Source organism: Chelon labrosus (genome assembly GCF_963514085.1).
Source record: "Chelon labrosus genome assembly, chromosome: 24".
Classification (NCBI taxonomy): domain Eukaryota; kingdom Metazoa; phylum Chordata; class Actinopteri; order Mugiliformes; family Mugilidae; genus Chelon; species Chelon labrosus.
In genome coordinates, this window is record NC_140357.1 from 9,697,606 (window position 1) to 9,716,782 (window position 19,177).

Here is a 19,177-nt window from a genome sequence, read left to right on the forward strand (position 1 = left end):
GAGGGACTTTGACAAGGGGACAAATGGGTCAGAGCATCTCTAAAGCTGACGCTCTTGGTATATTTGGCAGAAGAACATAACGTTTACTTTACAGTTTGAACTGGGAAACTTAATTGGTCTTAATTTTGTGGCTGATTGGTGTATATACAATATACAATTCAATGATTTTAAAGATTTGATTGTCAAATAAGTTCATTATGTTTGGAAACAAGGTGTTAGAGCTAATTTACCGACTAATATTTAAGTTCATATTTACCTCATATTGTCTCTTTCCTGGAGCATCTTCCCGATCATGTTGCGTATGCTGGTCAGAAAGATTTCATTTCCTTTTCTGGTGAAGTGCACCCCGTCTGGTAGAAACACTGAGTCGTCAAAGTATCTCAGGAGAGGGTGTTCGATAACTTCGCCATTAAAGCAGCCAGCAGCCTTCCTCATCGATCTATTGACGGCCTTCCTGATGTTATTGATCCGTTTTGGGTTTCCGTATCGCCACGCTTGCCGTTCATTGATGCAGGAATACGCAACCGCCATTGAGGGGAACTCCTCGTGGAGCTGCGTCAAATCCCTCTTCATCTGCGAAGCCAGTTCTTTGGAGGACTTGAGGCCCAGGTCGTTGCCTCCGGCGTGGACGACCAAGACGTCAGGAGGACCCTGCGCGGACAGTTCGTCGTAAAAGCGAGGTAGGACTCCGCTCCAGCGCATGCCTCCTTTTCCAAACCACTTAACTTCGGCGTTTAGTCCAAAGTTCTTCCCAAAGTTATGACGCGCTGGCCCCTCTGCTCGTTTGATGTAGCTAGACCCGATGATCCAGATCTTAGTCACTTTCTCGTCCAACTTCCTCTTTTTCTTTCGTGGCATATTGTCCGATCTTCTGCACGTATGAACAAGTGTCCACCGACCAACCGACCAACTGACTGACTTCTGGTACTTGTAGAGGTGGCTGTGTTCCGGAATGCCTTTATGACCTAACACAGAGTGTGACCTCAGCATCTGCCTGTCAATGCGTTGCCTAGCAACAGCGCAATCTAGGCCCCGCCCCGCAGTGTGTGACATCTGATTCCTGGAGGAAAACCTTCAAATGGTCTTGTACGCAACATACGTAGCATCAGCCAACAGAAGCTAACAGTAGAATGCTAACGACCACGTAGCAGCAACGTGCTAATCCTGAATGCTAAACTGCTAGCTTTGTGGCTCCTAGACGCCAACCGTGTTCCTTGAATCATTTGAAGGATGACATTTTGCGAAGATTTACATTAGTGAGGTTTGCGAATACCACAATGTGCGCTGAGTTCGATAAAATATTTCTGTAAGTGTGTGCACATTGCTTGGATGTTTTATTTTGTCGCTCTCCAAATCTAACAGCTGTCTTTTAGAGTACAATCACACTCAAGGCAGAGGCGGTCCAGAGAGGAGTATAAAAAATCCCATAGCAAGCATTTCCCACAGTTGGGAATGATTATTAAAACTGCATGGGGCTTGTCTTTACCACTTGGCCTCCGGTTTGTTTACTAAGAGCCAGCCACGCCTGCCGTTAACCGGGTCGCTCGCGTCCAACTTGGATCCAGAGCCGTCCTCACTCCTGAAACTTAGATGATTTTCGCATATGTAGGCGTTCATAATTGATGGTTCCCCCGGGCGCTCGGTGTGACACCAAGTCGTGGAGGAGAAAGAGGGCGAGTTTAAAAATAGCCGGGACACCTACCGTCCCCTCATCCATTATTAAATACAAACCATTATGCCGCCGCACACACTGTGGGCTAAGACTGAATAAAATTAATAGGCACGATGACACAACTGCCATCAATATCGTACAAAACACTTCCTGCAAAACCGGTTTAAAAGGTTTGCATAATTCCTGTCAAACATCACACCAAACTAAAGATTGCCCTCACTGTCCGGCGTATTATATCGTATCTACTGTACTTGCTTTGTACCGGCCCGTAGCAGCGTGAAGGCTCAACGTCAAACGAGCAGGAGAAACAGCTGCACCATAAGTACAGAGTCAAAAATAGAGTTAGAGGTGATGTTTTTTCAAGATAGACCACATCAGGGCCGCAACAGGAGCCAGTTTCGTAGCTTTGGCCACGTCATAAAAGGTAGAAAGTAGCTTCTCAAAGCTTTAAGTACAGAGTAATTGATTCTGAAGGTAATGTTTAGTCACAATTGTCAGTAAAATCACCAATTTTACACAAACATTGAGTCGTCAAGTGCTCTGGAGGACCTGAATGACAATAACACCGCCAATAACAATTCAAATTGTCTCAAGGCAGTTGTAGCACACAAATGCACGCATAGAGAGAGAGAAGAAATTAGAGGATAGGTGCTCAGTGCATCATAAGACGTCCCCCCGGCAGCCTGGGGCTATAGCAGCATAACTAAGAAATGAAATGAATGAAATGATCCGTAAACACAAAGCTATAGTCGGAAGGTGGTTGGCTTAGCTTAGGCTAAAGACTGCAGGGAAAACAGCTGCCCTCTACTAACAAACTCAAAATAGTTCACTGCCTTTTGTTTAATCCATCCAAAAAAACTAAAAGGTGGCTTCTCAAGGGTGCTGTGTGTGTTTAACTTTCCTTGTTCAGGCGCAGTTTCAACAAGTCTGACAACGACATGACCGTGAAATAACTTCTCCCGGCCAAGAAACTGTCGTGCAGCTAATATAGACGTGCTAGCAGGTGGGGGTTTGTTACCACCGAACAGCTGTTGCTTCCCTGTTTTTTTTTTTTTCATGCTAAGCTGAGCTAACTGAGCTAAGACGTGTAACACAATTAGCACCGTGCACGGGTTCTGGTTGGCGTGTCTGCACCGACAGCTACGAATTTGCCATTTTGAAATCTGGATAAAAACATAAAACGGTAGTGGATGCTCAGAAACATCAACCCTTGTGGTCTCTTTTGTTCAGAGCACACAGTCTTACTGTACACAGACGGAGGAAATGATGACTTTACGCGGGTGTAACATGATGACACGAGTCCTACCCCATTACAGACTCATTAATATCTTGCGGTCACTGGTCAGCGGCTGGAGTCCTGAGCCCCCACCACCACCACCACCACCAGATCATGTGACAACAGGCACAGACAAATACAAATCTGGAGATCATACTCTCCTGTCAGTTTTACTACTAACAGGGAATTTATGTGTGGAAAATACATCTGCAACTTGGATAATACAATACTATGTGTGTGTGTTTCTGAAACAAGCCGGTCAAGATGGATGCAATTAAGGGTGTATTAATTTATTTTCATTATGTTACACAAAGGACTTTAACTAAATCTTGGTGCTGCACAAAAACGGAGCCATTTGCCAAAACAAAACACAGGTCAACTAATTTGCTTCAAGCTTGTTTGTGCACCTTTTAGTTGAGCAGATAAAAGCACATGCACCGGAACCGACTGAAAGCCATTAGTTGCAGAAAAAAAAACGGCATATTGACCATCATTACGCAACAAGTTGAACCAAAAGCAACACAATAATACGCACAAAACTCTGCATTCAAACAACTAAAGCTGATGTGCCAGGTAGCGCACGTACGTACAGGATAACATCCTGACAGACAAGTTAAAAACTTCTTCCCGTTACTCAGCTGTTTCTGTCAAACCTATCTGGTTGCAAGGTGCACCCATGGGGTCAGATGACAAGAGTGTGCTGAAGATGTGTGTGTGTGTGTGTGTGTGTGTGTGTGTGTGTGTGTGGTCCTCCCATCCCTTAAGAGTTGCTGGTGTATGTTTCGGTTACCTGGTAACCTCTTTGAGAAAGTTGTAACAAGAGCATTGAGGGTATGCACCAGCAAGTGACAAGATATCTAAATAAAAAGAAGTGATGGATGGTTTAGGGGAAAAAGGGTGCAGCACTGAGCACAGACGTTGCGTTTTGCACCAAATGTAGTTTATATTCTGTTTTACATCATTCTGTGTTATATAGTTAGATGTATTAGTTAGTGAATAATCGTTTGGATTGTGTGGAAAAACGCAGTGTTGGGTCTGTTCCCCTACCATCAACACTGACGTCCTGACAGCCTCCGAGACGCTCTGCCTCAGCTCTGCGGCGGTGCCCGGTTTGTTGAGCCCCCGGGTGAACTTCCTCGCCTCAGGTGGAACAGAAGCCATGGCACAAACCCGCGTCTCATCAGACAAGACAGGTGACGACAAGGGCAGACCCCGAAAAAGCTCTTGCGAAACGCCGATACTCTGCGCTCCGGGATGTCCGACGTGCGTAAAAACCGCTCACCCACCGGTGCTGGTTTTATTCCGCCGCCATCGTGCTTCTGTTTACCCCTACCCTGTGCTGGGTCGGTCGCGGCGGGCAGACACCCTCGTCTAGGATCCCCGACGATGACGTTCCCGGACGACAGCAACCGGAGAACTGCACCCAGAGCCTGATATGCTCTGTCCCATCAGCAGAGGCCCCTCTCGACAACTGGCACGCCCCCCCTCCTTCCTCCCTTCCTCATATGCAGCCGTGTGAACTAATTCATCTCTCACACTTAAAACCTACAAAAACTACTCCATGCACCATGTCTGCGTTATTTATGCACTCCTGCCATGTGACATTCACTTTAAAGCTCACTTCATAACGTTTTCTATCTCTGATAATACAGTTTCCATAACAGACAATGCTGCAAACATTAAAGGATGAAGTAAAATATACGTTGAATGTCTTAATTGTTGTATATATGTACAAAACAAGGGGCAAAATGTGTTGAGCAGCTCTATTTGTGAGGTTATATAACTGCAGACTGCGGACAGTGCTCCCATAGGCACGGGCTAACATTGCCACCTGCTGGAAACAACAGTGTTGTACCTTTGGGGCTTTAAACTAACCTGTGTGTAAAGTTTTGTGACCACATAGAGGCAGTAAAGTAACACTGGTCATTAATAACTAGTGGTGCCTTTAATGACAGTAGGACATACTGACTTTGTGAAAAACAAGTTATTATTATTGTTATTATTATTACTTAATCATCAGGATAATTACGTATGTTGTTTTTATTATTATCAGTGGCAATGTATTACTATAATAAATATGTCAAAATTATTTATTTGTTATTTGCAGAGTTTATTCTTACTGTGTAATGATGATTAATAACACAAATTCTACATTATTTGTCAAATAATAATAAAATAATATTAATATAACAATAATACAAACTCTTTATTAATTATTGTGAAATCAGTATAATATTTTAGTATTAAATAGTATTAGTATTGTTATATACAATAAATAAATAAATTCATAATAATTAAAATTTTATATTTTTTTTCAAAATTGTAAAAAACATAATTATAATAAGCGTAGTTATTACTATTATATAACACTGACACAACTACTAATAATAACAATAATAATATAATCATAATATAACAATAACACAAACTCTTTATTAATTATTGTGAAATCAGTATAATATTTTAGCATTACATAGTATTATTGTTGTTATATACAATAAACAATTCATTCATAATAAATAATTAAAATTTTATATTTTTTTCAAAATTGTAAAAAAACTAATTTTAATAAGCGTAGATATTACTATTATATAACACTGACACTACTCATAATAATAGTAGTAATAATAATAATAATAACAATAATAATATAATACTACAATAATACAAACTATTTATTAATTATTGTGAAATCAGTATAATATTTTAGTATTAAATAGTATTATTATTGTTATATACAATAACTGAATTCATAATCATTCAAATTTTATATATTTTTTAAAAATTGTAAAAAACATAATAATAAGCGTAGTTATTACTATTATATAACACTGACACTACTCATAATAGTAATAATAATAATACAAACTATTAATTATTGTGAAATTAGTATAATATTTTAGTATTAAATAGTATTACTATTGTTATATACAATAAACAATTCATTCATAATAAATCATTAAAATTTTATATTTTTTCCAAAATTGTAAAAAACATAATGATAAGCGTAGTTATTACTATTATATAACACTGACACTACGCATAATAATAATAATGGTTTAACATTTAAATTTTAAACATGTATTTCGTCTTCTATTTTAAATCTTATGTTACACTACATTTAGCTTTTGTAAAAGTCGGGACGCAAAATTTTTGTCTTATATTTTTTGTCAACATTATAATAAGCGTAGTTATTACTGTTATATAACACTGACACTACTCATATAGTATAATAATGTAATGTTATTATAATGGTTTAACATTTAAATTTTAAATATGTATTTCGTCTTTTATTTTAAATCTTAGTTTACACTACAGGACGCAGAATTTTTGTCTTTTATTTTTATTTTTTGTCAACGTTATACTTCGCGGTGTTTACATCGTTCAAAATTCGGACAGTTTCCCGCGGAGCCTGAACGCAGCGTCTCCGTTTCCAGGGTGCTGTATCCACAGTCTGCGGCACCGCGGCGCTGCGCCACCCCTCCCCTCCTGCCTGCCTGCCTGCCTGAGTAGGACCGTCCTCCAACCCCCAACACCAGCCCACAGTAACCCGATACCGGAGACGAGCGGTCCAGACAAGCCTGCAAACGAGGCGTTTCCAGCCGCGCCGATCATAGCAAGATATATCCATCTCCTCCCTCCTCCTCCTCCTCCTCCTCCTCCTCCTCCGCCGTCTGTCTGCACCGGAAGGAGGATCTCCGTCTGCCGCACATCAGCGAAGCATCGGCGCTTTTTAGACTCGCGAATTATTGCCCCCTTCTTCGTAACGAAGATCGTGATATGAGACGGGACGCGGAGAACTAAACTGGCTAGCTGCTAGGCTAGCGTCGGTTAGCTTCCATAAGAAGGCAAGCTTGTAACACATCCGAGCTAACTGGCTAACGTTTATATGCTAAATTCCTCGCTGTGGTGTCGATTGATTTGTACGTTTAGCACACAAAAAAAAAAATATAGCTGGAAAATGGTTTGCGCTTAAAAGGGGCGAGGTGTGCGTCGCGGTATTCACCCCTCTTTGGCTAAGTTTTGCGGTGCCAGACAGTCGCCCTAGCCAGCTAGCATGTTAGCTAGCAGAAATGGACGTTGCTCGCTGGCTTGTTGTGGACGGCAGCTCCGCCAGACGAGTTAGCCGCCCGGGTTTATCAGTCCGGTCTGCGCTGGAGCCCAAAGCAGGAGGACTAAGTTAACTTTTTTTCTTCTTCTTCACACCGAGCCCTGTGCCTCTTTTTTTTGTTTTTTTCCCCCCTCCAATGTGTTGTTCCTACGCGCCCGTGAGAGCAGGAAAAAAACCCAACGAAGAAGAAGAAAAAGAAGAAGAAACAACAACAGTGGACCAGAAGAAGAAGAAGAACATATAAACAAAACAACAACACTTGGAGGAGATTGAGCTACGAGACCAAAGTCGATGCCCACTGTCATGGCTGTGGCACGGATCACGATGAAATCACTCGCTAAATTTGGGGTTTGCCTGGCGATTCTCCTGACTTCTGTGGCTGGTGAGTTGCCCTGCCTTAGTAGTGAATTGATTATTATTATTTTTTTTTGTATTTCTCACTCTTGAGATGGAGGAAAATGTGCCTCCCATTAATATTTGATGCCCTCCTGATGTATTCCATCCACATAGCTGCTTTGGTGCAGATGTTGTCGATTGAGTAATGTAACCTACCCGTTTTTATTCTTATTATTTTTTATCTGTTCTGTCCATCTTGTTTTTTTTTTTTATTCCTGGACTGATCTGAGCTCTCTCTCTTTCTCTTGTGTCATTGTGGCCAAGCAAACCTTTCACAGATATCCCGTCTAGAGCGGAGAGCAGCAAAATGCACCCTCTTTTTTCTTTTTTTTTTATCATTCTGTGTACAAAGGCCTGGAAAAACACTGCCAAACATACCGCAGTCCTTGTCTGCCAAGTTGGTGCCCCCTGTTCGAGACTTTTGGGCAGAAGCCAGGCTTCCGTGAGACCTTGAGCGTGATAAGATAGTGGCAGGGCTGCACAGAGATAGATGGAGGAGCGGAGCAAGGGTGGAAGGGTGGGTCGGGGTTGGGGGGGAGTAAGTAAAGAGAGGAGAGGTATTTTTACAAGATGGGCAGGGGTGGGAGTGCGACATGCTTTCGGCGTTGTGTTTGAAAGTGGCTCGAAACATCCGGGGCGAACGGGTGTAAAAAAAAAAAAAAAAACGTGCACACACGCAGCTTTCCTAATCGCATGTTATCATTTCTGTGATTGTGTGTTATTGCTGAGGCTCCAACCTGGCCGATCCAAACACGAGTGGCAAACAAACACTGGCGTTATTTAGTCGGCCTAATGGAGCCCTGTACCACGCAGTCGCACACGATGTTCTCGTATTAAATCATTTCGTTTATTATTAGTAGTGAACAGAGACGTCCCCTTTTTCTGAGTTTCTGGGTTGCGAGCAAACCCCTGCTGAGTTACGTGGGCTTTAACGCGACCCGGGACGTGCGTGTTCACACTACCAGAGGAGGAATGTGGTCTGTGATTGGGTCGTTCACACCTGTACTGGTCGCTTGTGATCCGATTGGCCGGGACGGACGTTAAGACGGTGTATAGACGGGGTATTAACCTAAACCTGGAGTAATAGCTGCTTTTATATGTGTGCGTGGAGCATCATTTGTATACGTAGCGTGGATGCGGTCACTATTTGCATTTACGTCGGCCTTTTTTAACAGACAAGCGATTATTTACGTTTAATTCTCAACTCAGTAAAATGACAAGGCTGTAATTTTCATTCAAAGTGCTTTCTTGACATCCTGTAATCACGAGAAGGGAAGGAGGCTAGTTGATTTAACTTGACAGCGACTGGAGGAAGCTCATGAAGGAGACGAGCCGTCGGGGTTTGTGACGTAGGAATGTGTGTCGCGATGACGTAGCGCCGCGTCGCCGTCAAACTATTTTGAGCCGACCTTTATTGGCGCTTGTCAGAGGATTGGCATATTCGCTAAATGATCATCACGTGGGCGATCGGCTGATAGCTGCGTGCGTGCGTGCCGTGTAAACAGCCGACGAGTCCAAATCGTTGTACCGTGCAGAATTAATTAGGGCAGCAGTCAGATTTTGTCGGCTGTGAAGAGGCAGGAGATAAACGGCTCCTTCTCTGCGCTGTTGTGCCTTCCCGGACGTTCCAGCGCCTCGTTCTTAGGATCACACGTGTAATGATTATGACGAGCAGGGGATCTAATAGTCTTGCAGGAGAGCGTTAGTCATCTCTCTGACCTGGCGCCTTCCCCCCGTTACAGCCTCCCCGTCTCCAAAATCACCTGTACCTCTGTTCATTTCTGCTCCACTTCTTTATTAGTAATTTCCCTCCCTGCTGCCGTCGTGTCTCTAACCTTTTTTTGCAGCTGGGCTCGGGTCGTCCTTCCGCTTGCCCGTCCCCGGTGACTAATCAGTGTACGCCTGCTGCTCCGAGATCTGGAGTGGAAACTGTTCCAAACCCGGCGCATCCTGTGGCATGACCCTTAAATGCTGCCATTTGATTTTGGACACACCCCTACCCCGAATTCTTATCGTGTAACTCGTTGCGTGCTTTAAAACGTAGCATTCAGCCGCCGCTTTGCGTTTAGGGGTATAAAGAGGATTAGAGCAGCGGTTTTGTACTATAGGATGAAAAAAAAAAGGCCGGCCCATTTGCTCCGCTTGTCCAAACCCTGAAACCGTGTTTCAAGGGGCGTCATACTGTGGCGTTGACAAGACCTACTGTTCCCCAAAAAACCCCGGCCGCTCCTCCTCCCCGGCCGCAACGAAGCTCTTGAGGCTGTTGTCCTGGCCGTCACATCGGCGGCTCAACAGAAAGTGAAGTTAGTGACTCGCGTTGTTTGACGCACTTCTGCGTGCCGTCGAGCTTGGCGTGTGATCTGTGCCTTTCAAACGGGGAGTCTGGTTGGAGGACACTCAGAGGAGGATGAATCACAACTACTTAAATGCCACGTTCCAAATAAATTCTGGGGAATTTGCCTCAGTGATGCGCAAATTGTTAGCAGAGGCATTTAAAAAAAAAAAAAAACAAAGAAAGGAGGTCTGTAACCGCTCAGAGAGCTCTCTGATCGTTCTCTTCATTGATTAATCTTCTAAGTTTACAGAATGTGAAAGAGGACGACACAGATTCTCATATTTCAGAAGCTAAAAATTGGATTTAAACATCTTTCTCAGCTTCTTACGAACAGGCTTGGCTTTTTTCTCGTCGTAGTGAAAGCCAGGTTCAGGATGAATCTAATCAAGGCACAAAATTGGATTTTATACGTCAACGATGTGGAAATATAAGTCTTTCATTAATGCTCCGTGTGTGTGGTTTTTGCCCAGAGCCCCGTGTCCCAGATTACCAAACTGCATCACCTTTGGCCTTCAAGCTCAACCACTGAATGTGCACTATCCTCACCCACCTCCCCCCCTCTCCCCCCCCAAACTGTAAACACAGAGCTAGTACACTGGAGAAAAAGTGGCTTCATAAAATGCTAAACAATCGAGGCGTGTGGAAGCAGAGCCGTAGAGGCGATGCAGCTTGGCACGGGAGAAAATAAGGAGGAGGCTGGAGGGTATAAAAGCACAGCGGCCCCCCTTTTTTTTTTTTTGATTCTATAACATTTTGCAGTCAGTCCACATCGTTATTTCGTGAGAGGAGATGACACTTACTGCAGCTAGGAACGGACCAATGAACGCAGGAACTGAGAAGGGAGGTGGGAGGTAAATTTGGTGTCTAAGACTGCTAGCGTTGTAGTCTATTAGATGAGAAGGAAGAAAATAAATAAAAATCAATGCCCGTCTCCCTGAGTACCTTGGTTTGTGAGTTCTGCGTCGAGGTAAAAGCAGCGGAGGATACAATAGGACAGTGTTCGCTTCGGGCCAACCTTCTGGTCTGGCAAAAAAAAAAAAAGGAGAAATTAGCGGATGTTTTAGAAAACAAAAGGTGCAGCCTTGAGATGGTAACTCAGAGTGACAGCCTATGATTAACACCGAGCGTTCTCCTTGACCAGCAGAGACAATGCGTCTGGAGCGCGCAGCGAGAAAATGTCGCTGAGAGTATGGACGAACTGTTTTGTTTGGGTGTTTTTTTTGTGTTTTTCATGGACAGAATCATTAAATTTTTTTCTTCCCCTCCGTGAGCAAGGGTTAAAGGCGGTATTCTTGTTTTTATTCTGTCTGTTTACTGCCACCTCTGTGGATGTTGCCTTTAGCCTTGAGCGTCCCTTTCTTCATCAAAAGTTGCAGCAGCAGAAGAATTTGCAGCTTTTATTCCAGTATTCAGAGGTGGAACGTAAAGGTTTCAGACGAGTTGAGCACTCAACAGAAGCCATCCAGAAAAAAATGATGTTTTATAGTCTGACTGATGCGGGAATATCTTGTTAAATGCACTGCGAACAAAGTTTTGACATCCTCCAGGTGTGTGTTACGTATGTAGACACTTCCTTCATTGAATTGAAAGACTGCGACCGAAACACGACGACTTTTTAACAGTGTAAGAATCAACTTATGTCTGCGATAAGATAAAAAAATCGCCCTATTCATCAGCGTAGCGAGTTTATCGCCTTCTCCCTAATGAAAACGTTTAACTATTCATTATTTTCATCATCAGGTTGCTGATTGATGTTCTCCATCTGTAGATTAAAGCGTTAAAATCGCGTATAGGAAGCTGGAAGCGGCAGATGTTGTGCATATTTGATTAGAAATCACCACTTTTCTGTTGCTTTTCTAATCATTGCTGCATAAATTAACCCACTACACAATTAACAGACGATTGCCAGCTATAGTAAATGTAAATATTGATTAATTAAGTAGTTAAAACGCCTAAATTTGATGGTGTGGGGTTCTCAAATGTGAGAACTTGATTTTTTTTCCTGTTTTTACGTCATAGTAAAGTAAATAACTTTGAGCTTTCGATATTGACAGCTCACCTTGTGCTCTGTGAAACTGCAAAGGGCATTTTCACTGTTTTCTGACATTTTATTAATCAACTGATCGATGTAGCGCTACGTGAAATAGCTCGGTTTGCCTTCTCCATCCTTTACCGTCTGAAGTTATTAAATTTTCTATCTTATAATACAGAGAAAATGAGAAAAATGCCATTTTGGAGGCAGCGGCTCGAGTGTTGAGCGAGTTGTTTGCTTGTTTAAAATGACTCAAACTAATAATTGATTAGAAGCGAGGGCTGCGGCAGCTCGGAAAAATATGTCGATTCGTGTCGAACGCGTCGCGGCAAGGTTTTACCCAAACATCAAAAGTGAGGAAATTCATTCATCGAAGACCCTGAAGCTTGAAAGGCTCTTGTGATTTTTAATAACTTCATCCTGCAGATTTTTATAAATATGCCCAGTCCATCAAAATGCCACATTCCCAGTAGAAGAAGAAGAAGACAAACTAAAATTCAACCGTCTCCAAACTGAGCTGTTGGGTATTTGGATCGTTGTTGGTGGTCAGAGCCTTGGAGTCGTTGTTGTGTCCTGTCAATAGCTAAACGAACTATTGTTTGAGCCCTAATTAGAAGAGTTGCTATTGAGATGTACTTTTGTGTCTGCTCGTCTATTTTTTGCACCCCGACGTCTCGCCAACGTATCACAACACAAGTTGCTCTCACTGAACAGGTGAAACCCCCCCCACCCCCCCCACCCCGTCATACCAGACAACCGCGAGGCCTCCGGTGCAGCGCCAGCCTGTCAAGCTATCACGTAGCCCGTCGAGCCTGTACTTGACGCAGACAAAGACTAAACTCAAACACAGACTCTGGCTTGTTCATGAGTAATCTGAGATTATCCGCCATTGAGTGAGTGACGGCGAACACCACTTAGGGTCCTCTTGTCATCTGTGTTTTCATGACATATTTGGGAAAGTTAAGGTGTACACCGAGGGGAGGGGGGGTGGCTATAAATGCATGGTGGTCAATAGAGGAGGCCTTTAAGCTATTATGGTAGTATAAACCACAGGATTAGCATAACTGTACCAGACCCAGACAGACACAGACTGAGTGGTGGTGGTGGTGTTGAGGGGTGGTGGCGGGGGTCAGCAGTCCCAGGGCAACAGATGGGACAGATTAAAGCCCACCCCCTCACACACACACACACACACACACACACACACACACACACACACATCCTTAAACTCAACTAGGGGACTTAGAAAATTGGGGATGTCAGCAAATACCCCCCTGAATCCTCTCCGTCCTACGTCAGCAGCAACAACAAGCGGGCACCCAAACAGCGGCGGCAGGTACGACCCAGACGGATGCATGCAGCAGCTTGCGCTTTGGAGAAAGAAAAGGGAAAACACGGCGGGCGCACCTGGGCGAAAGATAGTGGCTCTGTGCATTTTTGTGCCGTGAGGGTGCACTCTTTGAATGTAAACAGAACCAGAGAGAAGAAGTGGGGTTGTTGCCGGGATAATGGTCGGCATGAGAGTGCAACGTTTTAGCTTCCAGCGGAGGAGGGCTCTGTTTTTCCGTATTTACCTCTCCGTTTCTGTCTCTCCTCTTGGACGTGAACTCGTGTTTGTGGAGAGAGAGAGAGAGAGAGAACCGCCGCCGCCGCCAACGACACATCAGCGCGCTCGGTGACTTTTAATCAAGTCTCGGGGCTTGCCGTGTCTCGGGTCTCGCTCGGAGGCAGGGAGAGAGAGGTTGGAGAGAGCCAGATTAGATCGACGTTGTTTTTTAGCGGCGACACTGAAGGGAAGGGGGTAGTTCCTGGGGGAGGGAGGGAGGGAGGGAGGGTGGGTGCACCGAAGGCCAGTTTTGGGGGAGGAGGATAGGGAGGGGAGAGATTAGCAAATAACTGGGCCATGGGTAAACACTCAGCAGGGCCTGCCATCATCCAATGAAGAGGCTCGGAGCAGAAAACTACTCTGAAGCCTTTTGATATGACTACCCTCTCTCTCCCCTCCCTCCCTCTCTCATCTGCCTCGCTCCACTGGCCTTGCCTGCATACTCTGACCCACAATCCAATACTGCGGCGTCGAAAGCCAAGACCACATAGCAGAGCACAGAGCAGAACCAGGTACAGACGCTGCCATGCCCCATGAGAAACACAAGAGATTTTTCAGCCAACCCCCCGAAAACAGAATTCAAGTCAAAGAACCAATCGCAGCCCCGACAGGAATCGAAAACACGCCAACGAGCAGGGACGTCCCGCCGGCTCAGACTGCAGACGAGCAAAGCCTGGGGTTTTTTAGGATCCTTTCCACGCTTCTTCGCCGTCCCCCTCTCTTTTTTTATATTAAGATAAATCCAATAAGAGTGTTTCAGAGCGTGAATAGCCCCATTTTCCCTCAAGAATCCGGAGGAAATAGGAATAAAAGTAGCTGCTGTGTGATCAGTGCACGCTTGTTACGTGCAGCACAATGAAAGTATTTAATGTGCGGGGCTTCACCCCGTGTGTCATAATGTTATTTCAGTCAGACAGACAGACAGTCACGGGGTGAAATCGGTGATAGGGTGTGGGGTTAGGGGGAACCGTCTCTGTCCCCTTCACATTTTAGCAGCGTTGTGTTAAAGTTGCAAAAAATTACAGAAGAGCAAAAATCAGGGTCAGGAATCCTCTCGCAGACTGAGCAGCGTACTTGGTAATCACTCTAGTAAAACTATTAATAATGCCGGTCTACATTATCTAACCCAGTTTGCGAAAAGGATAAGACAAGCTCTGCTCTGTGGATTACACTGGTATGAACCCTGGCACACAGGATCAGTGTTATTGTCTGACTGTCTTTGGGTGTTGTCTCGGGCTCTGCACTTCCTTCTATTGTCCGCCTTCGCCGTTTCTCCGCTTGACGCTCTCTCGACTGACATGGCAGCCGCAGCGAGCAAAGGATGTGAGCTTACACCGCCCTCGTGATTTAGGTTTGAAAATGTTCGAGGATTGAGGTGTAAGGCCAAAGAGTTGGGCAGAGAGTCAAGAGTCCTGACAGTTTGATGAGCCACATAGAAGAAGAGCTGTTTCTGTTTTGCAGCGTAGAGCTAGTGAGTGAAGAGAACGAGGAAAATACAATGTTAAGCTGCAGTTTCTCTATTGTTTCCCACACTTTTAACATTAAAGAGTACATATATATATATAATATATGCCACTTTCTGCATCCTCTTGTAAGAATTCTCCATCCGCTCTCATGAAACTAGTCATGCAACACAACGAGGTCAAGAGAAAAGCCGATATGTGAGAAATGAAACTAAGGGGTGGTAAAATAATATATATATATGTAAAGATCTCAAGTCAGAACCATTTGTTTTCGCTGTGGAAATGTCTCAAATTGAATCGAATCGGGACGTTGTGATGAAGCGGAAATCTGCTTTTGTGTTTGAGGAAACGTAGCACGTAGCAGGCTGCGAGTAATTTTCAACGTTGGCTATCGATGTAAAGCGCCAAACTGGCACCCGAAGCTTGTCGCCGCTCAACGGACACGTTTAGCTGGTTTCAATTTTGTTTCAGCGCTCCAATCAGGCAGGGAAGCGTCGACCGGTCATGTGTGTTTGCTCCGACAACACTTGAGCGGCAACTCGAAGACGGCGCAGCTCGCCACGCGCTGCAGTTTTCACGTGAACGTGTAATTAGATCGTGAGCTGTGAGCCTTAGCCTGAGCGCTGTTACTTTGACCCAGAGGTTGCGCGAGACTTTTTCACGTTGTCGTCATTTTGACATCCGGGGTCATAAAAATCCCGACATAATCTATCTATCTTGTCCGTACGGGACTGCTAGCGTAAACAGCTCTTGGACGGCGATGTATATATGTCTATGGTTAGCCGTGTACCAGGAAATCGTGCTCCGACAAAAGTTCCGCGATGTTTGGAACGCAAACTGTGATGAGAGACAAGAGCTAATTAATAAGATCACTCGCCACCAAGTGGTCAGGAGTGTGAATTGCAGTCTGTCAAAATGACGGATGGCCTTCAGATTTTTCCGTCATATTTTTAAAAAAAAAGGGTCAGTGACGGAAAATATTCGGTTAACGCAACCCCTGCTTTCACCCCTGCAGAATTTAGTGAGTTTCAGTCGAGTCGTAGTGCGTCTGACCCCCTTGGTGAGTGGAGGTGGTCTTGGTCCAGCCCCAAATGAACTCTGCCACATTTCGTTTGTGGTGGAAACGTGATCCGAACTCAATCCGACCCGGCTGCCAGGTGTGCGGCTCCTGCAGCCATCAGTCTCCCAGTCCTGCTCGGCCGTCTCTCATTTGTAATGCGCCAGGCGGCGAAGCATTCTCAAGACATTTCCTCGAGGTGTATTTCACATTCTTCTGCTAAAGAAGACCCAGATAAGTATGAGTAAACGCCAGTTCTGCCATCGCTCCGTATTAAGTTACATAGCAATGTTTCCCCTCGCAGAAATATGAACTAGTCCAGAAGGCAGAACCTCCTTCCTGAATTTACTGCATTGCTCACGCCCTAGACACATCTGATCGATAAGCAAGAGTCCACTTAAGCGGTTCTATTTTTGCTTTCGGAAAAAAAAGTAGAAAGGTTTGTTGTCCACTTCATCGAATGCGAACACTCAGTCAATCGCCCCAGCTGTCTACACGGGCGGCATAATGGCTCGCTTTGTGTGTGCCGGCGTGCCTACGTGCTCGTAAATGCATCTTAAAGTATAAAGAAGACGCTGCCAAAAAATGTGGGTGACCCTACGGCTCCACGCTGTCCCCGAACACATCTCTCGCGCAGACACGGCCGCCAGAGCTGCAGCTGCCCTGTTAGCGGCTGCCCTCGCTGGCAGAGCGGCCTGCGACACGCGTTAATCCAAAGCTTGACATACCTGCCATACCTGATCACAGTTGCCCTGTTGCAGACAGCGTCTCCAGGTGAAGGGATTAGCAAACTGTCAGGTTGTCACGCATCATAGTGAAGGCATGACAATCGACTCTTAACACAATTCACTTTTAAAGGAATTTTAATCTTTTGAATCGGCAAGAACAAACTAATTATATTCAGGATCGGTTTTAGGTGCTAGACGGGATATTCTGCCTGATTTCCAGCTTTCTGTTCATAAAAAAAATGATGTTTCCTTCTGCAAAAGAGCTCTCGTCTACATCCGTCACAACTTCTCGCAGAACAAACTCAAAAAAAATCAAAGATAAAAGCTCTTCTTACTCAGTTTCAGATAAGTCATTTACAAATGCAACTTGAAGCCTTTGAATTATTTTCATCCAGCACAAATGGAAATCTGAAACTTTTATTTTTTTTTGTTCTCTGTACTGTAAAAAATAAAAGCCAGGACGAATGTGTGGTGTTAATGTTATGGACTGAATGATCCTTTAAAGCCCGACGTCTGTAGATGTGAACCGGCCTTCGCTCCGCGGCGATACAAACGTGTGAAAATGTGACGATTTGCGTGTCGACTGTTTTCTCAGCAGCCGGTTAATCCTTCGGTTGAACTCTATTCAAACACGATGGTTGACATGTTTGAACACGATGTATCTGTGAATGAAGAACGTTTCCAACGTAAACGACACCATTCAACAATCCAGATTTATTCAGGGGAATTATGCAACGATTTCGACCGACCTGTTTCCTCACGTTCGGCGTTTGGGTTTCATTTTATTTAGCGGAGATCGTGACGCGTTGACGTATTCTGTGCGTCACTGAGCGACATGTCGCTGCAGCCCCGCTCTACGTTTTATATTATTTTGAGAAAATCTCAAAAGAACTCGACCTGGGTGTGGGATGAAAGCTTCATCTTCTCCGTTTCATTTGACGTATTTCCTGCTCGGTGTAAGGTTACTGTTGTTATGTGCAGCTTTTAGTTTAATACGAGGACATGTACATGATCGTATAATGATAATTGTATAGTTCAAGTACCGTTCTGCGGTCATTTGTTAATGTGCTATAAACATTTAAGTGCAGGATCGTCTTCTCTTCTGGGACTCTTCACGGCTAACCGTGCCTCCTCATTGAAATTCAGTTTCCTCGTCCGCACACTTAACCCTTAGCTCCTGCTCTGCTGCACACTCGCCCCTCGAGGCGAAGTCGTTCCCACAGTAGGCAGCGCACGGACGGCCCACCGGGCTGCAAGAGGCCGAGGCCCACGGTAGGCCGCGGCTGATAGCTTTATCTGATGATGGGAGCAGAGGAGGCGAGCTGGCGCCGTGCCCAGCAGAGCTACCACTCACCCTCTGCCCACACAGAGCTAGCTCGACCTTGGGCAGGGCACGCTCACCCTCCTCCCCGCACCCACCCACTTTAGAGCAAATCCCCCCCCCCTTCCTCCCCTCTTTCCCCGGATGGAGGAAAGGGAGGAGCTGGGGAGTGAGGGAAACAAACTAGCACATCATGTTTCCCTTATCTGAAATTACCCACGACTCGGGCAGTGTACACAAACACACATTCCGGCAGCCAAACTATTTCTCGCTGGCGTGGCACTCAAGTCTCCCAGACGTTCGGCTGTCCTCTTTCACAACTGCACGCGTTCTGGCTCTCCTTTTTCACTTTGACAACATGTTTTTTTTTTTTTTCAGGCTGCGAATCCGCAGGCTGGAAATGTTTCGTGGCAGAAAGTTTGTCTGGAATCATGTTGCGCGTGCTGTATAAACATTTGCCCCTTCCCAATTAAAAAGTGTGATTAAAATAAAGGCGTGAATTAAAACTAGCAAAGTTGCTGAACTCGATGCTCATGCCCTGCGCCGGCCTTTTAATTCACTTTTGTTGTGACTGCAAAATCTCCGTCCTGTTTTGCCTTCAAATTAGCTGCAACTTATATCTCTCTCTCTCTCTCTCGTGTCTTCGCAGCGGCGCAGGGCGAGGAGAGGGAGTGCGCCTTCACGGACCAGCAGCAGCAGTGGGAGGTGGAGCGAGTGGCGGGGGGCGAGGGCCGGGTCTCCCCGGAGAACACCACGATTCGATGCGCCAAGGGCAGCCACTGTTTCGGACTGTGGGAGAAAAGTCCTCCGGGCGAAGTGCGCCTGGTCAAACAAGGTATTTTAATTTTTTTTTGTTTTCTCATACAAATACACACAGATGAGCCACAACATTATGACCACTGACCAGACCGGACAGCAGTGACACTCCTTGATGGAGGCAGGATGCTTTTGGGCTTCTGTGTAAAGAATCTTTTCACTTTTGATGGCTGGGTTTAGTATGAGTCAACATATACAACGCAGCTCCACATATCTGCATAAACAATTGCGTTGACGCATCATTGCAGCCTTAGTTGAGTTGTATCTGGCGTTTCTGGAGCTTGACCAATACCAGGAAAGTCGAAATCTCTTTGGATTGTTACCATTCATGCAAATATTTACACTAACAAGTCCTTATTGTTCC

The 19,177-nt window shown here is 44.9% G+C and overlaps 2 protein-coding genes across 5 annotated transcripts in view; one reads left to right on the forward strand and one right to left on the reverse strand.

Moving 5' to 3' along the window:
- The window catches only part of LOC311509242 (dedicator of cytokinesis protein 9-like), a 41,820-nt gene extending 37,275 nt beyond the window's left edge, over positions 1-4,545 (reverse strand). For 2 of the 4 annotated variants that reach the window (XM_084574360.1, XM_084574359.1), the window contains exon 1: positions 3,996-4,543. In XM_084574360.1, coding sequence (XP_084430486.1) covers positions 3,996-4,109 — 114 coding nt within the window. In that variant the 5' untranslated portion in view covers positions 4,110-4,543. Of the gene's footprint in view, positions 1-3,995 lie in introns of all 4 variants that reach the window. The other 2 variants (XM_084574363.1, XM_084574358.1) reach the window with 2 other exon arrangements.
- A 1,967-nt stretch (positions 4,546-6,512) lies between these two features.
- LOC311509456 (bone morphogenetic protein receptor type-2-like) overlaps positions 6,513-19,177 on the forward strand; it is a 28,093-nt gene continuing 15,428 nt past the window's right edge. Inside the window, exons 1-2 of the mRNA XM_084574678.1 lie at positions 6,513-7,441; positions 18,647-18,832. Coding sequence (XP_084430804.1) covers positions 7,351-7,441; positions 18,647-18,832 — 277 coding nt within the window. The 5' untranslated portion in view covers positions 6,513-7,350. The remainder of the gene's footprint in view (positions 7,442-18,646; positions 18,833-19,177) is intronic.